Source organism: Stegodyphus dumicola, chromosome 6 (genome assembly GCF_044657685.1).
Source record: "Stegodyphus dumicola isolate Sdum_Otavi_A_Nest chromosome 6, ASM4465768v1".
Taxonomy (NCBI): domain Eukaryota; kingdom Metazoa; phylum Arthropoda; class Arachnida; order Araneae; family Eresidae; genus Stegodyphus; species Stegodyphus dumicola.
This window is the reverse complement of record NC_140773.1, coordinates 63,018,241-63,045,918: the sequence shown is the minus strand read 5'-3', so window position 1 is coordinate 63,045,918 and position 27,678 is coordinate 63,018,241. Positions and strand designations below refer to the sequence as shown.

Below are 27,678 nucleotides of genomic sequence, written 5' to 3'. Positions count from 1 at the left end.
AACTCTCTACTAGAAAGATCTATGATGCTCTCGACTAGAGATCACACTACGAGGACTATAATTCATTTTTAATTCATATTTTAAAGAACTGTGAATGGCAACGACTTAACTGAGAATTACGCATGCGTAAAGAGATGAGACTTCTGTTGAGACACCTGTGAGAGAGTGCTGGGAAGCTCCGCCAGCGAGCTGAGGTGTGGAGACTTTGTTCGTCGAGTGATGACGAGTGCCATCTTCGTTAACGTCTCTGATCGTGTCACCAGCTCGGATATCTACTATAGTTTTTTAAATGTATTAATTAAATGTTGTATCTGTGTTATGTTGTGTGAATAAAAATGATGGATCACCACTACCAGTGTTGATACTGAAGCATCCACGACGTCACAGACGAAAGAAATAAAAATAGACTGATAGGATAGAAAAGGAAAACTTAGAGAAGCAAACAAGAGCGAAAGAACTACAGTTAGAACAGGAAGCTAGGGAGAGGGAATTTCAGATACTACAACAAAATAAAGAAATTGAAAAGCAACAGTTAGAACTAGAATGAGCAAAACAGAACACTGAATTTGCTAAACCTGGAGTTGAAACCGTATTTGATCAGAATTTTCAGAAACTTATGCCCAAGTTTAATTTAAAGATTGATGATATCAGTTTATTCTTAGAACTTTTTGAGAGGCAAGCTAAAGTTTTAAAATTGCCCATGGATCAATGGGTGTCATATCTCATTGGTGTCCTTCCGTTTGAGGTAAATAATATAATTGCTAGGGAGCCTGAAGAACAGGCTAGAGATAACCAACATATTAAAGAATTACTACTTAAAAGATTTAAGTTAAGTGCTGAGAAGTTTCGGCAACTTCTTGTTAAGACTCAGAAAAATCCGGATTCTACGTGGTACGATTTTTATCACGAAATTAAAACAATTTTAGATGGGTGGCTCAAGGGATTAAAAATCGAAACATTTGAGCAACTCAAGGATTTAATGTTGGTAGATCAGATTAAAAGGCGCACACCTAATGAGTTTAAGGAACATTTTATAGATGAATAGGCCACAATCACTTCACCAAAACAGTTGGTGGAACAGAGGAATTTGAAGATGTGAAAAAGACGATGGTTGGGAAAATGAAATTGGGTGAACTGAAAACGAAAATATCAGGTAGACAAATGGGTGTTTTTCAGTTCACTGGTAACGTTTTCAAAAATAGAAAAAACCCTCAAGGCACACAATTAAAAAAAGATGATGACGCACGCAATGTTGGGAAAAAGTCGGACTTGAATTCTGATAGGAGAAAAAGACTCCAGTGCTATGAATGTGGATCTTTTGACTATTTACGTCCTCAGTGCCCTAAATTAAAAACTCAAAAGGCAGATTTGTATCGGATAAGTGGGAGATCAGAGAAGAATCTGTTAGATCCCTATACATTAAATGGAAGAGTAAATGGTTTTGAAGTACCTATTCTAAGAGATACGGGAGCAACGGTAGATATTATTTGTCAGAAATATGTAGACAGAGATAGAATGAAGGGGGAACATGTGTGGGTTCGACATTTGTTGAATGATCATATGACTTGTTTACCTGTTGCTGAAGTAGATATTGAATGCGATTTGGGTACAGTAACCACCAAAGCAGCTGTTATAGGAGACCACTTAGATCAAGGGCGATATATATTAGGCAACCAGACAGCGGCTCTTCTCAGAGGAACTGAGAAAAATTATTCGTCGTATGTCGGTAATGTTAATGCGGTCGTTACTCGATCTCAAGCACGACAATTTAAGGAAACGGAAAATTTATGTGAGACGAATCAAAATTCTGAGCAGAATGAGTTAGAATTGGAAGAGGAGGACGATGCTCATGAGAGGTCTGAAAATGGAGAGATATTGCCTCCAGTCGAGCTTTGTGTCCCCACAAGTCCTGCGATTCAAATAGACTCAAGTACTTTTATTGATGAACAACAAAAAAGTAAAATCTTGCGCCTTTATTAGAACTAGTAAAAAACGGAAGTAAAACAAGTTATGTGGTTTTAGTAAAAAGAAGGTAAATAAGTTAGGAGGAGAAGAATATTTAATTGTTGTCCCAGAAAACCTCAGAGAGCAAATTAAAGCAATTTGTCATGAAGGAACTTCAGGTCACTTAGGAGTTCTGAAAACAAAAGACCGGTTATTAAGACATTTTTCCTGGCCAAATTGTTATAAAGACATTGAGGAATTCGTTAAAACATGCGACTCCTGTCAACATGTAGGAAAAGCAAGTGACAAAAAGAAAGCACTGTTGGTAATAGTACCTGTGATATCGGAAGTCTTTAGTAAGGTTAATGTAGATGCTTGCGGGCCTATGCCTACATCTACTGAAGGTAATAAATATCTTATTACAGTTATGTGCTTAGCATCTAAATATCCTGACGCCGTCCCGGTACTGGATATAACGTCTAAATCTGTTGTAAGTGCACTCTTGCAGGTATTTAGTCAGATGGGCTTTCCAAGGGAGGTTCAAACTGATCAAGGGAAATCTTTTATGAGTCGCTTAACCATTGAAGTTTTGAAGAGTTTTGGTATTAAAATTTCCAGAAGTTCGGTTTACCACCCCCAGAGCAATCCTGTGGAACGGTTCCATATGTCAATAAAAAGGGTCTTAAAGGTACTGTGTATTGAAGCTGCCCCAAATTGGGAAATACAAGTACCTGCCGCTCTCTTTGCTCTGCGAACAGTAACGCATGATAGTACAGGATTTAGTCCAGCTGAATTAGTGTACGGGACCAACCTCAGGACACCTGTCGCATTATTGTATGAGAAATGGTTAGATCCCCAGGGAAAAGAAGGTACCGTAATAGAATATGTTTTCGAATTAATCAATAGGTTAAAGAAAAGTAGAGAATTAGCTACAGAGAAAATGGAAGAGGTGAGAGACAAAAGGAAGAAATGGTATGACAAAAATGCCGTGAAAAGGGAATTCCAGCAAGGAGATTCTGTATTAGTATTAGCAGTGAACCAACCCCATGAACTCGCTCCTCAATGGAAAGGGCCGGGAAAAATAGAGAAAAGATTATCGGAAACAAACTATGTAGTTAGTTTTGAAGGGAATAAAGTGTATCACATCAATATGTTAAAACCTTATCATAAGAGACTTGAACTTTTGAATATGGTGCTCTTTGACAACGAGGAGATAGTTGAACCCTCGGAATTAGAGGAGGATTTTCCTTATATGTTAACCGACCCCAATGTGTTTGATTTTAATGAAATAATAGCAAAAGATAATCTTAAAGAAAGACTTAGTGATGAACAAATCCTGCAGTTGGGAAAGTTGTTGGTAAAGTTTTCTGCTATATTTTCGAATATTCCAGGGAAAACAAATTTAGTCGAACATGATATCGAACTAATCAGTGACAAACGCGTACAGCATAAGCCTTATAGAATGACAAATCAACAGAACGAAATTCTTAAAGTCGAGATTGAAAAAATGTTAAAATACAAGATTATTGAACCAGGACCCTCTGAGTATACTTCACCCATGATCCTTATTGAAGCACCAGGTAGGAATCCTAGGCCGTGTATTGATTACAGAAAGCTAAACGAAATAACGCGTACTGAGTTCTATCCGATCCCCAATATAGAGCAACGTGTTGAAACTGTTGCAGCAAGCCAAATTTATCACCTTGATAGACTTAACTAAAGGTTATTGGCAAATTCCGCTGACCCCTAAAATGCAGAAAATTGCTGCATTTGCTACAAATTTTGGCGTACATAGGCCTTTGCGCATGCCATTTGGGCTTAAAAATGCTCCTTATTTTAGTAAAATGATGAGCGAAATATTGTGTGGATGTGAGAAATATGCTACCCCTTATTTAGATGATATTGCTATTTTTTCTGAAACGTGGGAGGAACATTTACAACATTTACATGAAATTTTAGAAAGAATAAGAAAAGCCAATTTAACTATTAAACCCTCTAAGTGCAAGTTTGCACAAGAAGAAGTGCAATATCTCGGTCACATAGTAGGTCGAGGAAAACGTTCTCCAGCAGAACTAAAAATCGAGGCGGTTCAAAACTTTCCTGTTCCCACAACTAAAACTGAGATTAGAGCTTTCTTAGGGTTAGCTGGATACTACAGACAATATATACCTATGTTTTCTGCTATAGCTGCACCTTTGACAGATTTGTTAAAAGGGAATAACAAAAGGGATAAAATTGTTTGGAATAATGAATGTAATGAGTCATTCAAATCGTTAAAAGAAAAGCTATCTAGTAGGCCTGTGCTACATGCACCCGATTTTTCTAAACCATTCATACTACAGACAGACGCATCAGATCAAGGATATGGTGTTGTTTTAGCCCAGAAGGATGATAAAGGGAAAGAACATCCCATATTGTATCTCAGTAAAAAATGTAGATAATGAGCGGAAATATTCCACCACTGAAAAAGAGGGTGCCGCAATTCTGTATGGAATAAAAAAATTGAAAGGGTATATAGATGGGCAGACTAAATTTTCCATTCAAACGGACCATAATCCCCTAGTATGGCTAAAAAATAATGCAGGTAGAAATGGTCGATTATTACGCTGGGCCTTAGCCTTGCAATCTTATAATTTTATGATACACCATAAAAAGGGAAGTGATAACTTAAATGTAGACTGCTTAAGTAGAAACTCTGTACATGCCAGTTAAATAGACTAGTTATCATTTCTTTTAAATTGTCTTGTTATTTGATTATGTATATTGTATTTTTTTTAAATTCATACTATATAGTAAATTGTTAGCTTTATTCATAAAGACAAAATTTCTGTGTTGGTTTTTCATATATTGTATATGTATTTTTTTAAATGTGTTCTTTTTATGATGGCCTGGTTATGAAAGTGGAGAGCCTAACAACGTGGTTTAAAATTAACTGGTAAAATGTTGAACAATCTCTATTGAAACCAGAAACTGTGAACTGTGAAGGATTACTTTTCCTGTGTCCGGAGAAACAAAAACTGGAGGCGGAAGGTGTTTGGTTGTAGCGAACGCCTGCCTGAACTTGTATTTTATCCTGTAGGAACTCACAAATAATGTTTTGTTTCCTCTGTGTCCGAGGAAAACAAAATCTGGAGGCTGAAGGAGTTAGTCTGTAAAGAACGCTCCTGAACTCTCTACTAGAAAGATCTATGATGCTCTCGACTAGAGATCACACTACGAGGACTATAATTCATTTTTAATTCATATTTTAAAGAACTGTGAATGGCAACGACTTAACTGAGAATTACGCATGCGTAAAGAGATGAGACGTCTGTGAGAGAGTGCTGGGAAGCTCCGCCAGCGAGCTGAGGTGTGGAGACTTTGTTCGTCGAGTGATAACGAGTGCCATCTTCGTTAACGTCTCTGATCGTGTCACCAGCTCGGATATCTACTGTAGTTTTTTAAATGTATTAATTAAATGTTGTATCTGTGTTATGTTGTGTGAATAAAAGTGATGGATCACCACTACCAGTGTTGATACTGAAGCATCCACGACGTCACAGGAGATGTGAATAGAATGCTATGTATTTGAAATGATAGAAGTTGCATTTTGCTGTAGCTAGTCCTTTTGTTGACTCCACAGCAAAAATGATTTCTATCCTTTATGGCAAAGAAGAAATATGTAACTTTCAACACTCAGAATCACACTTAAGATGTGGAGTACGTAAAACAATTTTCTATGAAATGATCTTGACTTAGTTTGTTCATTTCCACACGTAGTTGCATATTTCTTTGGACTACAAAACAGTTAAAATTGGGATCACCATCAGTTTCTGCACCTTTGGTATGTTCAGAGTATAATACAATTTTTGTGCATGATAAATACTGAAGTTTCATCTATTTCAAGGAAGAAATTCAATTTCTTAAATGGCTCAGTATTTACATCAAATATTCTAAGTAATCATTTCCCAGATTTATTATTGTATTGTAGAATACCTAATTTTTTAATTCCAAACATTCATCTTGTTCCTTTTAAATAGTTTTTTAGCTTCTGTTCCATGAAAATCGTACATTTTTAAAAATCAACATTTGCAGGTACTGTTTTTGGTTATTCTCGGAGACTTCCTCCTAGAATTCGGAGAAAATTCCTCCTAGAATTTTATCTTTAAAAATGGAAATGTATGGTAATCAGAAATTGCTTATGGTTAATGCTGATTTTGTTGCTGTATTAATGGGATTCATTCTTTACATTTGCTATATTTAAACAAGCCAAAAGATTTTCATTCTATTCAGTTTGTATGCATATTTCATAGCTGCCACCTCTCTCAGTTTTATGACGCATCTCCAGGTCTCATCAAATCTCTTGGTTTTAATTTTTAGCATGTACTAATGAAAGTGTTTTTCAGCAGTAAAATTAAAAATTTCAGCAATAAAAATCTGCAAATAAAATTTGCATTTTTAAACTAATGAAGCTTAAATGGTAAAAAATTTCACTTCCTCATCCCTGGTAATCTTCAGCATAATTTTCCCTATTAAATTTTATTTCATCTGAATTGTCATAATCTGTGTGAACATTTATAGATTTTTATATGGAGATTCAACCAAATAGTAAATATATTTTGTATTTAATTCAATATGTTAAATCATTAGGTCCATTTTGCAAAAGGAAACATGAAAAATATGCAGTGTCTTCACCCGGAATCGAACTCCAGACATGCTTCTAATTACACCATGAAGGCACTAGAGGACTTTTGACCTAGTTGCTTAATCCTGGTGATGATGGATAATTGTCCACCACATTTTAGTTTGCGCCACTGTAGAGTGATTTTTTTTATTTTTTAGGGAAGTAGAAGTGATTTTTTAGAGAGAGTTTTTTAGTAGGCAACATAAAAAATATGCAGTGGCCTCATCGGGATATTAACTCCAGACCTGATTGCTAGTCGAATATGCTTCCAATTACACAATGAAGGGATACAATAAAGAGGGAGAAATTATCTTACAAATAATATGATACATTACTAAGTTTATCCATATGACAATATATTCATTAATTATTAATCATATTTTTACCATGGTTATTAGTACTTTGATAAGCTTTCCTCCTCTACTTGGAATTTTCTCAGCATAAAAGTGTAAAAAAATTGCAAAATGAAGTTAGCCAAAGAACATAAGTTATAATATGTAATTAATATATTTTATGTCACAGTCATAGTATAAATAGGTGTATAAACTGAGTTCATGCATTATAAAGCAAATTTTAATTTTTTTCAAATGAAGCTGCCATGCAGCACATACTAGAAACTTCTACTTTTTGGTGGTTAAGCCTCCTGGTGTTTCATATTTCAAGATTAGTAGCCGTGATACTTGGTCTGTTGCTACACTAATATCATTGTTCCTAAATTGTTCAGTTTTGATACTGAAATTTATGTTAAATACACAAATTTCATAAATTTTAATACTATGAATATGTTTCATAACTAGTATTTGCATTATTTTTCATTAGATAAAGAATAATCAAATTTAAAGCATATGCATATTAATTACTCTCTGCTTTAGATATGCACTTGCTCCAGTATGCTACGACACATTCTTGGCCATTTATTTCTTGAGACAAAACAGCACCAACACTCTCGTTACTCGCATCCATGTTAAAAATAAATGGTTTGTCTAAGGATACATCAGGATTGTCGTAGACATTAAAGCTTCCTTCAGTTTCTTAAATTCATCCTCGCACTCTTTTGTCCACTAGAATGTTTGCTTGGTCTTTGTTGACTTATGATGAAGTCTTGCAATAGAAGAAAAGACCTTCATAAATCTCATATAGTAGGGTCAAAGTGGCTGGAAACTTCTCAGCTGATGGACATTTTCAGGGTGTCTCCAGTCTTTCACTGCTGACATTTTTTCTGAATCCATATGCACACCTTCAGAAGAAATGATGTGTCTGAGGTAAATCACTTTCTATCTGAACAATTTTTACATTTTGCTGGACTTGGATTCCTTCAATTTCTGAAGTACCTTTCTAATATTTTCTCTTCTTCCTCCTGATGCTTATCTTCCTTTTAATAATGATGTAATTCAAGTATATATCAGACAGACAGGCTTCTTAGGAAAGGCCTCACAACATGGTCTCCCTGAGATGTTCAAATGTTGGCACTGCATTATATAATCCAAATAACATCAACTTGAACTGCCAATGTTTTTGTCTGGTACTAAATGCTCTCTTCTTTTTCCCCTCATCAGTGTGTATCTCTACCTGCCAAGATGCACTCTTTAACTTGAATGCTGAAAATCACTTGCTTCCAGAAAGGCTGTTCAGAATGTCATCAGTTCAGGGAAGAGGGTAAGCTATCTTTCTTCATGATATTGTTCAGCTGGTGATATTCAGCATAAAATCTAGTTAAACCATCATTCTTTCTGTCCATGATGATGGGAGAGGCCCAAGGACTTGAAGGCTTGATAGCGTCACTTTCTTCCATGTCATTTGTAAGTTTTCCTACCTCTTCCTGTTAGTCCTGTTGACATCTTGGATTTTGCTTGATTGGTGGATGATCCATACCAGTTCTAATCTGAACCGAACTGGTTTGTTGTATGTCAAAAGATGAGTGGGATAAAAGATAAAACATCTTGAAATTCTTGATTAACATGTTTGGCAACACTCCTCTCTTTATCCTTCCTTAGTTGTGCATTCTGCAGTAACTACGATGTTAGGCTTTTCTAAAGGCACAGAGACTGGTGGACTGTTGGGTCATTTAATGCAGGTCACTGGAGTACATGCTGCAACATTCATTTACATCCACCACTATCGAGATCTGAGTCTTTACACTTGCCAGGAAGTCTTTTCATCATATGTGGGTAGAGAGGGATGAGAAGACATGGCTAAGAATTTAAAAGCATCAGAATTGTTTCGGGCTGTAATTAGGAATTTCTTGAAGCTGTCAACTTCTTTGGCAACTGCAGCAGAAACTAATTGTTAGATAGAAGGAACTCTTTCATTGATTTGCTGTTCAGCAGCAGAACTCTTCCTTCAGTTACTCCATTTATGTTTTCAACCATATCTGTACTGCCTTCCACGCCTTGAACTTGTTTTCTATAATGGCAGTGATCTCTCTTTTCATTTCTTCTTGACCTGCTTCAATCTTTTCTTGAAAAGGTCTCGTCTTTTCTTTAACAGATTGAACTGCTTCCATATTTTCTTAAAGAGCTTTAATCTCTTCTTTAATGGGTTCTTGGCCAGCTGCCATCTTTACTTGAACAGCTTTAATCTTTTCTGTAACGAATACTTGGCCTTCTTTCATCACTTCTTTAAATGCAGAAGGTTTTCAACAATTGTTTTAATTGCTTCTCTATTGCTATTGTCACTGGCATTCAACCCCGCTCCTGACACCAAATAGTGTTACATGTTTATGGGTTCATAATAGATTGAATGGACACAGAACTGATGATAGTGTGATAAAATTTATTTTATCAAAAGAAACATTTCACAGTTCTAGAACTTTCCACAAAAATAATCATACAGCTCTTCACAGTATTGCAGAGTACAATTAATAGTTATCCTTCAAATTACTATGAACATTAAATACAATCCAAAGCTCACACGGAGATATCCAAATCATACTGTTTGATTCTGAAATGAGAAACTAATGCTCTCCCAGTCTTATATAATTCCTCACCTCATCGGAAATCTCTGGTACTCTACATTTCTGATATTATTGGAAGGCATATGACGGTGAGATATGTTTAGTTACATATAGATATCAATTACAGTACCAATTATAGTTATGTAGGGACTGGACCAAAATGTCGCAAAATGGTCACTAAGTTGGATGACTTTGAGCAATTTCTCGCCAAATTTGGTGACAAAAATTAGTCGACAAAACCATCACCAGTTTGATAATATCGAGCCAATTTAGTGAGATACCCATTTACTCAATGTTAAATAGACTTGCCTCCGTAATCCTATTTTTCCGGCAGAGCTTCATCTCTTTGAAGCATTTCATTATTACTTTTTGCCCCAAGCTTATAAAATTAAAAACTGAATCTATATGAATTCATTTTGATCACTTTATATAATTTTGTGTAACAATTTATTATGCAGTTTTTTTCAACTGAAAACTTTTTTTTTTTTTCATTAGCTAAAGATTTTTAATATACAGTAGTCTGGCAAACCATTGCACACATGCACAAAAAAAAGTGCATCAGTCAGCAGCAAGAACTGCAAGTTGTGAATGCAGTCTTTGTTATGTTGCTTCCGACTGTACCACAGGGCTTGCCCATCTACACTGTGACTGTTTAAAAGTTGAAATTTACACAAGCACAAAAAGAATGGAGACGAAAAGAAAGAAAGTTATTGTATGATTTGAACAAAAACCTGAGGCAGTCAAAAGACGAGACAAGGTAGAGACAGTGTAGAATGTAGCTGATGATTTTGGTGTTAAACAGATAATAGTAGGAGATAGAAAAGGAAACAAATAGAAATGGGAGTATAGTGTTCATCAAGAGGTATGGAATGTGCATTAAAAAAGAAAATATGTGAGAATATGTGACTATAAAAAAGTGAAAAACTGAATGGAGCTCTGTATGTTTGTTTTACACAGTTCAGGGACAAAGGTATGCATATTTCAGGGTCAATTTTACTGTAAAAGTTGTTGTATTTTTTGCAATGATTTGAAGGATAGGGACCTAGATTCCACAGTAAGTGCTGATTGGTTCAACTGATGAAAGAAACACTATGGTATCCTTCAGTTAAGTGTTTGTGGTGAAAAACTACCATCAAATTTTGAAGAAATAGGCTTTATTTCTAAATTTAAATTGAAAGCCTAACAGATTGTCAGATACTTAACGGTGATAAGTCAGACTTTAATTACAAAATGTTACTTAGTAAGAGTCTTACAGCCAGAACTGAAGTGACAACTTCTGTCTATAAGCATAATAAAGAAAGGCTGATAATTTTAGCACACAATAGTGCTGCAGTAAATCTCAAAATGAACCTTATAATTACAAAGTCCCAAAATCCTGGAGCCTTTAAAAGAGTTTCAAAAAGTGCTGTTCCTGTAAAGTACAGTAATAAGGAAAGTGCATGGATGAATGGTGAAATTTTCAGACTAGTTCTTTAACCCTTTGTTGCATACAAATAATCTAGAGAAGTTAAACGAAAATGTTTGTATTTTTTCTACTTAAAATAACCTTAGTAATAATAAAAAATTAATTTTATTTAAATTTCGTTTTAAATAATTACTACAGTTTGTTCACTACAGTAGACAGCATGCATATACGTACATGCATACAAATCTCTTCCCAACGATTTACTGTCATTGCATTTGGAATCATTTCCTGCCTTGTTTGCAGTGATCATTGCCATCTTCTAAATGGTAAATCTACAACTGACATGTACATACAGATCCAGAACTTTTGATGTACTACTATATGTATTGTATTTAATTTCAGACTGTTCTGTGGCTATACGTTAATTTTTTTCAATTGATTTTTCCTGTTTTGTTGTAAAACATGATTGTTAAGCTCGTAATATATAAAATTTATAATAGTTTGATATTTAACAGGCTTTTTCTTAAGCCTGTTAAATATCAAACTATTATAAATTTTCTTTCTTAGCTATGATCCATTATTTTTCTTTATCTGACATCTACTTGCTCCTTTATGTTGGATAAGCAAGACACTACTGTACTTGCCTTGAATCATTTGATATTCTCTTGACTTTTTACTTTTAATTGATAACATTATGAATAATATGATGAATTGATCATGAATTGAATTGATCATGTTATCTCTTGGTCAAAAATAAACGCAAATTATGAAAATGAATGTGTTGTAAAATTATAAAGAGGAGCATGCCAATTTGAAATTTAAAATTAGAAAAATTCATCCTTCAGTTGACATTGGTTATTTAAGAAAATTCTACGCAGTATAAAGGAAACTGTGCAGTTCCCTTGAAATGCAGTATAACCTGTAACTTTTCGACAAAACCATCAACAGTCTAATGTTAAATTTTGCAAAGTTGAAATAAATAATAATAAACTGTTAATGTGAGATATATAAGTGTATTAATTTTACTTAATTCATGAATAATAACGATTTGATATGTGCAAGTAGTAAAAGTTGTTATAAACACGATTCATTTATAATGTAAATATGGCCCAAAACAAAATACCATATCTGCTATGTTTTAGAAAGTTTTACATCTGAAGTTTTGAAAATAATCTTAGCATTGTATTTTAATAGAAAGTAAAATAGGAATAAAATATTTTATCTAAAGCAGTATTTATTAAATTTTGTAAAAATTTTTTCATAATGCGATTTGAAGTCAAAACGCCGTTTTGTTTTTTAATGAATATACTTCTTGAAATATTTAATTATGAAATACTTCAGTATAGTAATAATCAGAATAAAGTGACTGATGTCATGAGGGAAGTCATTCTATGCAAATTGCTATTTTGCTATCCTATTTACATACTTGTATTTTAATTAGCATTGTTAGCATCTACAGTCATATGTTATTATTTTCACTACATGACTTTGAGTCTTGGAAAATAAAAATTATGCTGGTTTTTTTATAGGAAACATTTATTACAAGCCTCATGCGCAAATGATGCTGTGAAAAAGTCAAGGGGCTCAGCTATATCTTGAATAATTGTCTTTTCCTCTTTAAATAATTATAAAATTCAGCATGTATTATTAATTTAGGTTGAATTAAAATTTTTTACATCCCAAATTTATCTGTAAGTAAAGCTTAGTTTCCCTTAAGAAAATCCTCCATGAAGGCATTTTCCCCTATAGACATACAGCGCTTGAGTTGCTGTGCCTTAATTAGTTAATCTAACCTAATCTTTTCTCTCTTGCAGTATTGCTGTTTTGAGGAGTTCATTTTAAATATAAGATTTTTATGCTTTGTATCTTGAATTTTTTAGGATTAATTCTTGAACTAGTTGTCTACCATAACTGGTTTAGCTTAAAACTGAAATTTGAATATGAAGCCAGATTTCAATTTTTTAAATGTTTCTTTTATATTTTTAAAAAACATTTTATGTAATGCAAAATTCTTTAATAAAATTTTGTAAAATTTTAGATTATCATGCCTAATGGACCTGCAAAAGACGCTGATGTTGGCCCTAGTATCCAGAAGGCTGGAGAAGAAGTTGGAGACATGTTCGAAGTTTCACCTCTTCGACGAGAGGTACTGTTTTGTGCTATAGTATTTAAACATAAAATTTGGGCTTTGAATAGTCTTTGTTCACCAGATTTTAATTTTGAATACCTGTAACAGTTAGAATAGTTTATTTAATGTGGAAAATATTCTAAAAATAAAAGCATTTTCCTTTATTTTAATACAGTCATAAAATTTTTTTATTTTAAAACTAAAATTTTTAATCAACTACAAATATATTAATGTTTCTAAAATTGAAAACTGTATTTCTTAATATAAATATGGCTATAAAAACTAGAAATAGAATGTTTGAATCTTGCAAATCTAGAACAAATTGATTAAAAATTAAATCTTCACATATTTTTCATCATTTAATCTTTTAAATCCCAGTTTTAAAATGTTTAAAATATTTTAACTGAAAACCTTTGAAAGGTAAATTTTGTTTACATTTTATATAAGGGTTTAGCAAGCAAATGACATGAAATTTAAGGAAACTTTCTAAACTATACTTAACTATACTCATTAAACATCACCTTCAACAGCAATCTCAAAAATTAAGTATGTAAGACACCATATTCCATATAAGATGAAATTAAGTAGATACAGAGTAAGTTGGAATGGTAATTTTTTAAGTAAAAAATCTGAATATTTCTCTTTCCTTTACTTTATTATTATACATGTATATAAAGATTGTCCTTGAAAGTGCTTAGTACTTTTTCTGAATTCTTAAAAATGTTTATCTTTTCTAACTCTTTAAATGTCCCTACTTTCCTTACAGTTGCTTTGATTTTAGAAGTTTCTAGAAGAATGCAAAAATTTGGACTGTTATTCAAATATTCTTTGTCAAATTACATTCCGAAAATGAACCTCAAGATTCAAAAGTTTTAATTATATATTTTATTTTTAGAATTTTGTTTATATATTCGTAATAAATATAGGTGTATGTTAGAAAACTCTAGTCTTAAATTTGTTTGGCATTAAATGCAGATTTCGGGTTTTGCTTGAATCAGAAACATTTAAAAATTAAATGCAAGTTTCCCCCCTCTATTGTTCTTGTATGAAGGATTTGAAAACCTTGATATGGAATCAAGTTCAAGAAAATGCAAAATTCAGCTCAACTCTAATAAAAACTCCATGTTTAAAATCATTTTCACAATTAGAAAAGAATTATTATCTATCTATCCATCATTTTCTATTTAAAATAAAATTGTAACAAATTGTCTTAATTTTTAATTTCTAAGGTTTAATATATTAATATTAATTTTAGTATGGCGTAATCAGAATTTTCTTTTTGTAAGCAGTGTTTTATTAAATATCATCATATATTATTCATTCTTTTATCTTAACATAAGTGTCAAAAGTATGTGTTAAAAATATTTAAATAATAATGATTATTTATTTTTAATTGTAAAAGTATTGAAGTTAATCTTGTGTGTTGAAGTGTACTCTTGTGTTAAGGGAAGTAGCTACTTTATTTCTTTGAATATTGCAGATTTTCTTAAAATAAGATATGTAATCTTAAGAAAAGTGTGTGTGTGTGATTATGGCAAAGCCTCGAGGGCTATCTGCCGAAGGGGAGGGATGCCTTCGTGGAGGACTTTCTAAGGGAAACTGGCTCGTATACACATTACACATGGGGAAAACTACTAAAATGCCCATGCAGCCAGCCCGTTCACGGGATTCGAACCTCGGACCGAACTACCAGTGTTCAGCGACTTTACCGCTCGGCCGCTGGTGGGCCCCAATCTTAAGAAAAGAGTCTTAATGCTATAGTGAGAAAGGTCCTTCCCCCCATTTTTTTTTTTTTTTTTTTTTTACTTTGATTTATCATTTGACAGTGAAATACTTATTATACTTACACTTTTATAAATTTGATTTATCATTTGCCAGTGGAAGGGAAAATTGTTTAATATTATAGGTTTTAAAAACACTTATTAATTCAATTTTGAATACATTATATAAGAACAGTGTTTAAAATTAAACTATTTTTACAGCTGAGATGCTTCCATTTTTATACATTGAAAAACATAATTTTCTTTAAGTCTTGGCAAAGCTTGGTATTATCTTGTTTTAATTTTATCCTCTTTCTGCCTTTATAGTCTTGATGGATCCAGACCAAAGGTAACAGGGTTCGTACGGTCCTAAAAGTCCTTAAATTTTTTAAAATCGATTTTTGGTCCTTAAAAGTTCTTAATTTTGGCCAAAATCAGTAGAAGGTCCTTAATTTTAATCATCTGAAATTTCTCTCTGTTTTTACGACTGCTATTTTGAGTGTGAATTAGCATTTTGGAAGAATATTTTTGGCAATTCACTGATGTATATATGGTTATCTTTTGAATGGGTTCATGGGTTTTAATTTGTTTCTATTTCTAATATAAATGATGGGATACTCGAGTTTCTAAGCAAGAAGTGAAACATAAGCATTTCGAAATTCATTTTTTCTAATAAAGAGCTCATAAACAACTTTTCGCTTTTGGGGTTATGAATTCTTCTTTTATTAAATGGTTCTAAATTTGACAACTTGTCAACATTTTGGCAATTTTAAGATCAGTTTCTATAGAAAATTTTTAATTCCGAGATCTGAGAATTTTTCAGCTTTTCAGAATTTTCAGATTTTTTTTTTATGATTTTTTTAAAACATCATAACATTTATAAATTTCATTAAAGTAATGGTAATATATTAGAATTATATTTAAAAAATAACATTAAAATAAAACATTTTTATTTTGCGCTGTCATATTCTAAAGTTTCATTTTGGCAGCTTGTTATACAATATTTTAAATCTGAAAAATAAACAAGTTATATAGCTATAAAGCATAATTTACGAAACCGCTCTTAGTAAAAGCAAAATTAGCTATGTAATTAATTAAAATGTCTTCTTTTTAAATTTTTCATAGTAAGCATTTTTCCCATGTAATTGTCTCAGATTATTCAAAATTCTCAGAATATGCATCAGTTTTCTCTATAAAATTAATTTTACACTTTTTCCTTCCCCCCCCCCTTTTTTTTTTTTTTTTTTTTTTTTTTTATAACTATTTCTGGCTTTTTGCTGTTACAGAATTGGTTGGGATAATTTTTCTTTAGTATTTTTGACATTGCAGCATGGAAAGTTTAGAAAGATTTGAAGCCAAGATTTATAGACCCACGATACTAGAAGATTTGAGAAATATGTGACAAAATGAAAAATGTCTCCATGGTATCAACATGTAATGGATACATTTTACAGAAAGTTTGTGATGAATTTCTTACTTTTTGGAGAACGTCTAGAAGAACAATGGAAACATAATATTTGAATGTTTTACTTCTGATACCAGAATCTTTTTTCTTAACATGTTTATCTTCCCTTTATTTTCTCTACTTTTCACTAGACGAAAGCATGGAAAATATCAAAAATGCTTCTAATCTTATCACTTTGGCAGGCATTATAGAAAGAGATTTTTTTATTAATAAAAAATTGAAAACTTACAATTTAAAAGATTCATCTAATGTGTCTAAATGCATCGTACACAGAGTTGGTGCTATGCATTTTCCCACCTGATGCAATCTCTGTGTATCCTAAATTCTGCTGCCTAGTGCCTATCTAAATTCTGCTTCCAATGCCTGCTCTAAATTCTAAAAGTTTTGCCATTTCTAGATTTTGTTGTTCTGTGTGTCACTAAATTCTAAAAATTCTGCCACACCTGCTCTGTAACTGGCCTTTACCATATATATTTCATATTTCTTCTGAATGTTCATATTAGTAAAGAAATAAAATTAGCCTCTTTTTCTGTACATTCTAAACGCATTTAGTGTTTTTTAGAATAATAGAAATCCTTAATTAAATCCAAAAATTCTAAAATTAAAAAAAAACACGTTGAAAAAAGAAACCGAATACACAAAGAAAATTATTCTTCAAAGATATGTGCAGTTATTATTATGTAAACTACCCAATTGTTTATCATTTCAGCCTTTACTATAATTTCCCATTTCTGTTTCCTCATATGAGCCAGATTAAATTAAAATTAAATTGTATTATCTTTGACCACTAGTCCACATTTTTAGTTTGAATTTGACTGTTCTTGTTTAAATACGTCACCGTGAGCTGTAATTGACTTTGTTAGCATCAGAACATGCCTTTATGTTCTAAGTTCTTTGTCTTATATTGTAGTTACTTTCAGATACAGTGATAATTTGCTTCACGTCTATCGGGGGTGGGACTATTTAACTTTAACCAGATGAAGTAAACCTTCATAGGTACATTGTGGAGAGGTTGACAAGTTAGGAGATAAAGCACACAGAAACTAGCGAGAACATTGGTTTGCATAGAAACAAATTTCTAATTATTGTCAGAAAAGATCGATAATTAAAGAGAAGAAAATCGATATAAATTAGCCAAAATGTTTGGGAAGGCTTGTAGAGACATTAAGTATTTTTGAAAGCAGGAACGTTAGAAAATTAACAACGTCTTCGCCGGGAATCGAACCGCAAACCTCTGGAATACCGATACCAGTGTGCAAACCACTACACCACGAAGGGTCACCAAGAAGGTGGGAGAAATACCTTATATACTCCCCCTTTTAAATGGCGACTGGGGTTTTAGTTATCACCAAATCCTTTGTGTGGAGGACCCATCAAGTAACCATCACCCATCAAATAACCATCAACACCATCAAGTAAAACTTATTCTTTGCATCTACTGAGACTTGTATATAAAACAACTTATCACCTCTGGTGCTTTAATGGCTTATTGGAACCTTAAAGTACGTATATTAACTGGGTTACAACCCCTAGAACTCTACATAAAGCTATGAAATTAACTGCATTAAGCAGAGCTTGACTAACTTTTCAACACTTACCAATTGTGCCTATATCAGGCTTTTCAGGTTTGTTTCCAATCAGCAGGTCTCTCTATTGACAACATTCAGTCTTTTGTTATGAATCATGCTGATTATGATCTCACTTCTCATTTTAACCTATGCCGTTTGACATAAAATCTCCCTACTATTTGCTAAACCTCTATACTGACCAAGTATGTGACAAAATGAGACATTAAAAAAAAAAAAAAAAAAAAAGCTTAAGGCTAACTATTAGTAAAACGTAAATGTCACTTATCTTTTTTTAAACATGTCCAACTATTATAAGTGTAAAATATTTAATGCTATTTGATAAACTGCATGAAATTTATTTTATTCTTAAACCTATTAATAATTATGTTAGTTAATTCTAGTAATAATGCATACTACTTGGGGATCTATTTTATTTTTAAGATGGTATTACAAAAGGGAAATTCAGGCATAGAATAATATTTTTAATTGAATTTATTCAGTTTCCATTTGCTCATAGGTCCTTAATTTTTTCATTAATGGTCCTTAAAAGTCCTTAAAAGTACTTAATTTTCGTGTGCAGAAATGTGTACGAACCCTGGATAAATTCTATTCCTGAAAACTAACTACAGTAAGTTTTACAGCAGTAAGTTAATATAAATAAACTTACTGCAATTTGCAATGAAATAGTATTCAGAAATGATGCAAATATTGTGGACACTGAGGAGAGGGTGACATATGAAGCATGCCATTATTGTGTTACTGGATTTATTTTCCAAATAGAAGATTTAATAAATATGTATTTAATTTCAAAATTTTCCCTAAATGATTCATCAAGAAAATGCTGCATAGGAAACATATTTGTTTCAGTAATTAATTTAATATAAGAATAGTTCAAAGAATGGAACTTAACTACCGAATAAAACCTTCTGTTGATAAAGCATTCATTATGTTTCAGTAAATTAAATTAAAAAGTTCTGTATTGTTATAAACAAAATTTTTAGACATACTCATTCATGAAGAAATTTAATGACTTAAATCATATTTACATTCCTAATATCAATTTAAATGCAAGATTTTTTTAGAGCAAATTTAAGGAATAGCCATAAAATAAAAGCTGCTTGTCTATGATAATAATTGTTTCAATTTTGGGGAATATGATATTAATCTTAAAATACACTGCTGGCCATTAAAATTGCTACACCATGAAGAAAAGCAAATACAAAAAAGGTATTTATTGCATGTAAACAGTATGACATGAAGACAAAATGATTAAATTTGTAAGCATTTTGAAGGTTTACAGGGGGTTTGAAATTAGTAGAAACAGCTGCCACCCCTGACAGCTAAAACAGGCCTTACCCCATTAGACATGGAGTCAAACTGGGCTTGGATGGCAGAAGTGGACAACTCATTTCATGCTGCTTTAAGTCTATGCCACACTTTATCAACTGTATTAATTGGAGAGGGGTAGGGGGCCAATCTCTTAGCAACCCATGACCTGATGTTTTCAGTGGGTGACAGATCTCGAGACCATGCAGGCTAGGGCAGCAATTGAATACCTTGTGTATTGAAGAAGGTCAGAACACGACGTGCAACATGTGGTCTTGCATTATCTTGTTGGAACATGGTGTTTGGTGCCCTTGAAGATAGGGTACAACCACTGGACATAAGATGTCAGAAATGTACCCATCTGTGTTCAAATTACTATCAATCTGAATTAGATATGTGTGTGCCATGTACCCAATAGCTTCCCAAACCATCACACCAGGTGCAGGGCCCTTATGCCGATATCGAATGCAAGCAGCGATATGCAATCTCCTTGGACACTCCAGATACGTATACGGCCATCAGAATACTGCATCTAGAACTGGAATTTGTTTGAAAAGGCAATATTCTGCCACTCCTGTACCCAACTTTGTCATTTGGCACATCAGAGTTGGCACCTCTCTCCATGCTGCATTGCCAAAGGAAGCCAAAGTAATGCTGATACCTTATGCTCCTTATGAGACTGAATGCCGCTCCTTACAAGCTGATACTGGGCATACTGCAAACATGCCCATTTCCTGACTAATGGTCTGTGATGTGGTCGTACAGCTTTACAGGGTTGATCTCATAATATGTCAGTCCTCTAGGACATTATTTATGGGAGCTCCTGTATGCCGTTCAGTATGACCCTCAGCAATCCATTGATTCCATATTTGCATGACAGTGTTTGGATGTCAACCAGTGTGACTGGCGATATTACAGAACGATAATCTACAATTTCGATAGGTAATAACCTTGCCTCTATCGAATTTTGAAACTTGCTGGTAAGCATTTCTTCTTATTCGAGGCACAATGATATTCTGAGCAAACTCCAACCTTACAAAGCACTTTCTGAAACAGAAGTCCACTACACAACTTTTCTTTTATGCAGTGCTTCAGATGTCGTTTCTCCCTCCTGCATTGTCTAAATATGCTGAAATACTAATCATTTGTATATCCCAACCTCTTCTTCCTTTCATAAGATTTTGACGTTCATCAGATCATTCCTTCCTGGTGTTGCAATTTTAATGGCCAGCAATGTATATTGCTAATTGGAACTTTCAGTTACATGAACCGTAGATACTATTGTTTTTGTCTGGCAAAATGCATTGAATTTTTTCAGTAGATATCAGAGAAAAGAATAAATTCAAATTTTATTGGTAAATTTAATCTGTGAATTACTAATTTACTTTTCACCTATGTCTCCTTTGTAAAATTTTATTGTCAAATCACTCATAATTTATTTGCCAAAAAATGCATAATTTAACTAATTTTTGTTTGTAATAATTTATTAAATGTGGTGATGTTCAGTTTCACCCAGAGATTCCTTTGTAATAATTTAATTAAGGCAATATTCAGCTAATTGTAGTTATAATCTTTGCACTGATTTCCCTCCACTTTGTAAAAGTAATAATCTCTACTTGTGGAATGTCATAAAGCTATTAACAGATTTTTTTAAATCCTAAACTACATTATTTTTCCATATGCTGTTTCCCATAGTTTTTCTTCATTCATATGCAACTGCAGTATGCAATTCAGAAGTCAAACAACAAAAATCAGCGTTAATTTTCAAAATTTTCACAGAACTAGTTTCGATGGTTTTACCGAACCACCATCCTCAGCTGCAAACCCGCAAAATTGATTTTGCGGGTTTGCAGCTGAGGATGGTGGTTCGGTAAAACCATCGAAACTAGTTCTGTGAAAATTTTGAAAATTAACGCTGATTTTTGTTGTTTGACTTCTGAATTAGTACTTATTCGGCGTGTTATTGTGCCTTAATTGCAGTATGAAATATTTATTTGTATGAAACTGTACTATTGCTAAATTTCATTTTCATTGCAAGGACTTGTTGTTTGATAAGCTGTTTTATATCTCTTTGTTAGTAATTTCAAAATGGTGATAATACCAATGTGTTTGAATATTTTCATTTTTTGTGATAATTGTAAGAGTTATTGAAAATAATTAAGAATGGTAGAAAATTCTAAAACCTTCTTTTTTTTTTTACAGTGAATGATTGCAGTATGTGTATTGATTAATTTATTTAAGTCTTTTGTTTTCTCTTTTTCAGGATTATGAATTTCACAAAGGAAAATCTGAGTATGAAGATGTTCTACAATGCAATAATAGTCCTTCTTCCCGTACAGCTCGTGGTCATCAAGGTCCTGCTGCATTTCTAATCATGACATCTGGTTTAGATAAAGTAAGCTAATTCAGCAGTTACGGTATATAAAAATACATATTCATATCTTATATATTGTCGTGTTCTACAAGTTCGTGGATTTAGAGTGATTTATGACAACACTTGAAAAGAAACAAAACACAATTTATTCATCAGTATTTCACAGGACAGTTTTAAAGACGTGTTACAGTCATTGAAAAGACTATTTTAAACATGCTGAAACAATCAGCTACACAGCCATCAGGCTGTAACAGTGAAGTCAGCTTTATGACAAAGCACTAAATACTGCTCTTGACTTGGTCAGTCGCCCTTGGAACTCAATATCCTCAAGACACTCTTCACGATACACTCCTACTCCACATACAAGCAGGATTTATATAGCTTTTGACCTGCCTTCAAGAACATTCTGGGGTAAACCTTTAAGAATTTGTTCTAGAATATTCTCGCTTTGTGTATGGCACATCACCAAATTTGTCGCCAAATGAGCGATTTCATGCCAGATGTGGCAACCCTGTCTTTCCTTGCCATTTTCTGGCAACCACAAACTCGCTTTGTAGAGAAGCTATCTTAACCCAGCTGGACATTTCATAATAATATGTATACATAATAGTTTAATTAGGAATTGTAGTTTTGAGGTTTTTTTTTTTTTTTTTTTAATTGACAAACGTGAAAATTAATTTATTACACACAAACCTGAAGCACATTTTTTAAACAAAAATTAACGACTTTCAAGGCAGTGGTAATCATTAAATCAACACTGGTAGGTTACATGATGCACTATTAAAAGCTGCAGCAGTATGATGAGAAGAATTTTGTTTTTCACTTCTTATTACTGTATTTTTTTTATGAATTCCATTAAACTTTCCATTGGAAGTGCCCATGTACTTGAGGAATCCTGTCCAACTTTTAAATTGTAATGGTATTATTAGAGAGGTAGCTGTTAAAGATGAAATGTTACTTGGAAATAATGGAGAGATTTTTATACATAGATGGAATGATAGAGTAGCCAAATTAAATATAATTTCATTATTGGATAAAGAAATTCTAGAAACACAATATTTGATTAACAGATCTTTATAGGTGCAATATGTATCCCATAGTTTTTTAAAACTTAGCAACTCTTAAGACAATGGATGATACACAGAAAACAGCAGTAATATGTGTTAGCCGCAAGGAAGGAAAGCAGAGTAAAAGGTCATGCATCAGTGAAGCATGAGATATCTGACTGGATAAGAACTGCCGGCATAGTAGCAGGATTACATTAGCAGCAAGCATGAAACAGATTAATTTTGAAAAGACAATTTCTACTTGTAGGACAGAAAAAGTAGGCAGCCAAATTAAAGTGGGGAATAAAAAGGCCTATTGCCAAATTAAAGTTGTTAATTTTCTTTCATAGTTTATATCTTACATATTTATATATTATATATGTGAGTGTATGTGATAAAATCAAACTCGGAAGCAATGACCAGCAGGAATTTTGATGGCGTAGAAGTGTTGATCCATAATGAATAGGAAATTAGAGGTGAAGGCTGATTAAATCTTCTTTTTCTGTTTCAGCAAACATGTTGCGGCCACAATCAAGTTGGCACATTAATTGTGCCTATTCAAAAAAATTTACATTTTATGTAAGATAGAAGGAGCAAACAGACTGCAGTCAAGCTAAGCGAAACATGGCGAAAACTTAATTCAGACTGAGTTAGTTTTGGTGCTCAATGCATTTTGATTAGATAGTTAATATTGCTATTGGCTGTTCGAATTTTAGTTCCATTTACATCATCAGAATTACGTAAGAATCACATGACGTGGATTAATCTCGAAATGACACAATGCAAGTAGAGGTTACTATTTTTATAATATAATACAGAAGGTAATTTAAGTTGCTAATTTGATCTTTCACATATTCTTTATTTTTCTTACATATAAAACTCAATGGCACAACAGCCTGTGATAGGCCATGATCTGCAGTACCCTGATATCTGCTTCCTGAATGTGGGCTTTGAGGTGCTCATACACCTCAGGGCTCTGGACAGGTTGTCATGTGAAAGAAATATGACCTGGTCAGCTTGTTGCAGGACCCCTGGTGCTTAGTCCCCAAGTGAACTTGGTATTCATTTTATGGACCCATTCAAGGAATGAAATGCTGAGTCAACCTTGTCCAGCTTGGGTATCGAACCCAGGACCTGTGGTGCTGCTGCGTGAAGCACTAGCCATTAAACCACCAAGCCTCTCTGTATATATAGACGTGTGTTATCTTATAATGATGGTCATTAAAATTGCTATACCATTAGGGAAGTGCTTGGTAAACTTACCGTGGTATGCAAGAGAAATGTTACCTAGAAACAATAACAAAAAGGCAGATTAAAATACTGATTTTTTATTCAGAAATTGCTTTCTTGGGGAGGGGGAGAGGTTGTGTTTTGTCTTGTGAAAGAAGAAGGGAATCATACTAGGTCTTCAAAGTTGATTGCAAAAGAATTGTAACCAATTATGACTGCAGATTATCATACTGCACAGTTGCTGTAACTATTTTCAAGATCCAATGATTGCTGTTGCTATGTTTAGGATGGTCACGCAGAATGATGTATGATATCACAGTACCCAAGACAACATACATCTTATCTGCATCTTAATTAAGAATCATATAATCACATCAGATACTTTGGATTAAGAAACTGTGGATTGCGTGACAACTAGAACTACATGTACAGCATGACAGTGTCTGTTGTGCTATGGATTGTGAACCATTTTTTCACTTTCTTTTGATGCTACAGCTCAGCAATCAGTGCTTACAGTGGTGCATTTAATGTCACATATGAATGCATCAGCAGTGTGACATTGTTTATTCTAATGAATCCCTGTTTCCTCTCCACAGCATCTTGATGGTCATATCTATGTGTGAATGCATAAGTTTATTAAAAGCTTACATTCTTCATCATCATATTAGTCCAGCACCTAGATCAGTGGTATGAAGTGCCATTAGGTACATATCACATTAATATTTAGTTCGTATATGTAATGCTTTGAACAGATACCATCAGGCTACTGAGGATTTAAAACTTGTGGCCATCTTTGGTGTCTTCGTCATGCCGTTTTCAACAGGACATTGCAGGACTGCCTATTGCTTCATCCTAGATTTCATTAATGCTCAAGGTGGTTGACTTCTGCCTTGGTACATACATTCTCCAGATCTCTTATCATCTGGAAACATATGGTCAGTGGTTGCAGAGAGACTGGCATGAGAGCATTCCCAAGCAGTATGATAGATGAAATTTGATACAGAATTTAAGCTGCATGAACTGCAGTATTAGTGTCAGTTTTCTTCATGTCTGTTTTTGATTTCGTGTCCAGTTAATAACAGCTGCTGTTGTTGCTAGAAGTGGATGCTATTTTCGATAAGCTCTGTATCTTAAAGTGATGTGAAATTTTTATCATTTCATCACTCCTTTATGGTGTAAAATAAATATGATTCTGCAATTTTAATGACTAGCAGTATATGTAGAGGTACTGGATGAAAGGTTTTGTGTACTCAGTTTATGTTGTTATTTTATATTCGTGGAAAATGGATGGAAATGTATTTTAATTTTATTAAAATGTTTACTGCAAAAAGAAAATTAAAAGCATACATATAAAAAGAGTTTTTATCAACATGAGTAATACATATCATCTTTGATTATTGATAAATTTAAATCTTAATGGTTAACTGTTGATCTTTTTGAAAATGAACAAATATTTTTATTTTGAAAATATGGTCTTATGGATGTCATATTGATAGAATTTACTATTTTGTATTGCTCAGTCGAATTTTATAAACGTGAAACAGATCAAATTCGTCAGTAATTTTGCTGTGACTCAGTAAAGAGCCATTTTACAATTTATTGCTTCAGTTTACAAATTAAAATTGTAGAAATTTTAGATGGGATTTTTTGACTTTCAGTCTTGGTTTTCAGTCTTGGTATTATTTAATAAGTTGACTTACAAGATTATTATCTAATATTATTAATTAGCTTACTATCTAATAAAGAATTTACAGCTTAAGCACTAGATATTATGTATATAAAAAATTACATAATCTTATTAAAATTTTTTTTTTAAATTTTTTTATTAGCATGATGTAAATTCTGAGAAGCCTCTGAAATACTGCCACATTGATATTGCTGCTTCATCAGGACCCTTTCCTGGTATTCCTTCTGGTGCTCCCATTCCAGCTCTAGCTCATCATTTTCTGTCTGAAATTTGAAAAAAAAAAAAAGTATTTTTAACTTTTCATTGACAGAAAGTAACAAGTCAATAAAACTATGATATATGAAAATGCTCTAAATTTTTAATGAGTATTTTGTTATTGCTCTGTACTTTATAAGTAATAAAAATTTTATGAGTGCAGTTAGTTTCAGTTTTTTAAAAATTATATTTATTGAATGATTATTTTGCACATACTGCATTGTCTGTTTAGATGAGTAAAAAAATATACTTCTATTTCTGTATGAGGCAGTAAAACAATTGTAAATGAAAATGTACTTTGAATTGCTGCCTTCACCATTAAACCAAAATCCTATTGAAAAGTATGTCTTTTCTTAAAAAAAAAAATAAAAATAAAAATAAAAAAAAAAATAAAAAAAAAATTGTGATGGTTTAAAAAAATGAAAGATAAAATTGTGATATGCTCTTGCTATTTTAGTTTTAACATTTAAGCAGTTTTTAAGCTAACAGTTACAGTAGACCTTTTAATTTAAAAATTAGTCACTCAGAAATTAAAGATATAAATTATAAAATCTTAGTAAGTTAAAAATGGCAAAAAGATAGGAAAAAAAAATTGTTGTGTTATTTTAACATTATATAGAGAATTAATTATTCAGGACATGGGCTGTGCATTTATTTCAATTTTCTTGTAACAGATATTTCTCTCTGGCAATATTTCTATTTTGCCAGGATGCAATATCTGCAATTGCAACACCTCAAATAATTCTTCATCAAGATGTTTAAGCAGATAGTTTTCAAGTGATTGCAAATTAAACCAACTATCAAGATGTTTAAAACTATTCATCACTGTTTTGAAAATTTATTTATTTAATGTTAATACAAAACTGTTTCTTACAACACTCACTTCTTACAACAACACAAGTCTTCTGTTAATTGCTTTACATTTAATTTAATTGAAATTAAATAGTAATGTATGTTCATTACATAGCTTTAAAAATGTGGTTAGCACTTTTGCTGCCAACTATGAGAATGAATATTTGTATTTGGCAAACTGAATTTATTTGCCAGCTACGAGATAACTCCTTACAGATCACCTTTTACCTAAATCAACTATTGCCATAGCAAATGTATGCAGTGTTTAGGTGTATGGCATACAGAAAGGAGCTAAATAATACACCTGGTATACTCAAATAACTAATAATAAACATTCAGATTGTGAAACCTTTTTATTTATTTATTTATTTATTTATTTATAGCTTATTTACTTGGAAAATGTTAAAAATCTGCTCAAATTCTTGTGTCAGTGACTCATGTAAGACTAATTGAAAATAACGTATCACATGTGCAGGACAGGGTTCGTACGGTCCTTACAAGTTTTTAGATTTTTCAGAATCGATTTTTGATCCTTAAGTCTTTAATTTTGGCCAAAATCCACAGAAGGTCCTTAATTTTAATCATCTGAAATTTATATCCGTTTTTAAGTCTGCCATTTTAGAATTAGCATTTTGGAGAAATATTTTTGGCAATTCACTGATAAATATGCTTATCTTTTGAATGGGTTCATGAGTTATAATTTGTTCCTATTTCTAATATAAATGGTGGGATAATCGAGTTTCAGAGTGAAAGAAGGCAACATAAAGCATATCAAAACTATTTAATTTTTTCTAATGAAGAACTCTTAAATAGCTTTTCACTTTTGAGGATGTGGATTCTTTTATTAAACAGCTCTAAATTTAGCAATATTTTGGCGATTTTAAGATCAGTCTATATAGAAAATTTTTAATTCCAAGATGTGGAGATTTTTCAACGATTTTTTTAAAACACTGATTCATTTCATTAAAGTAATGGTAATATATGAAATTATATTTAAAAAATGACATTAAAATAAAACATTT

The 27,678-nt window shown here is 32.5% G+C and overlaps 1 protein-coding gene across 1 annotated transcript in view; it reads left to right on the top strand.

Annotated features, from left to right (window-relative positions):
* Positions 1-25,966, top strand: part of Dip-B (Dipeptidase B) — a 62,474-nt gene extending 36,508 nt beyond the window's left edge. Inside the window, exons 13-15 of the mRNA XM_035372911.2 lie at positions 13,004-13,111; positions 21,476-21,607; positions 25,692-25,966. Of these exons, the coding sequence (XP_035228802.1) occupies positions 13,004-13,111; positions 21,476-21,607; positions 25,692-25,823 (372 nt within the window). The 3' untranslated portion in view covers positions 25,824-25,966. The remainder of the gene's footprint in view (positions 1-13,003; positions 13,112-21,475; positions 21,608-25,691) is intronic.
* Positions 25,967-27,678: the final 1,712 nt, after the last annotated feature.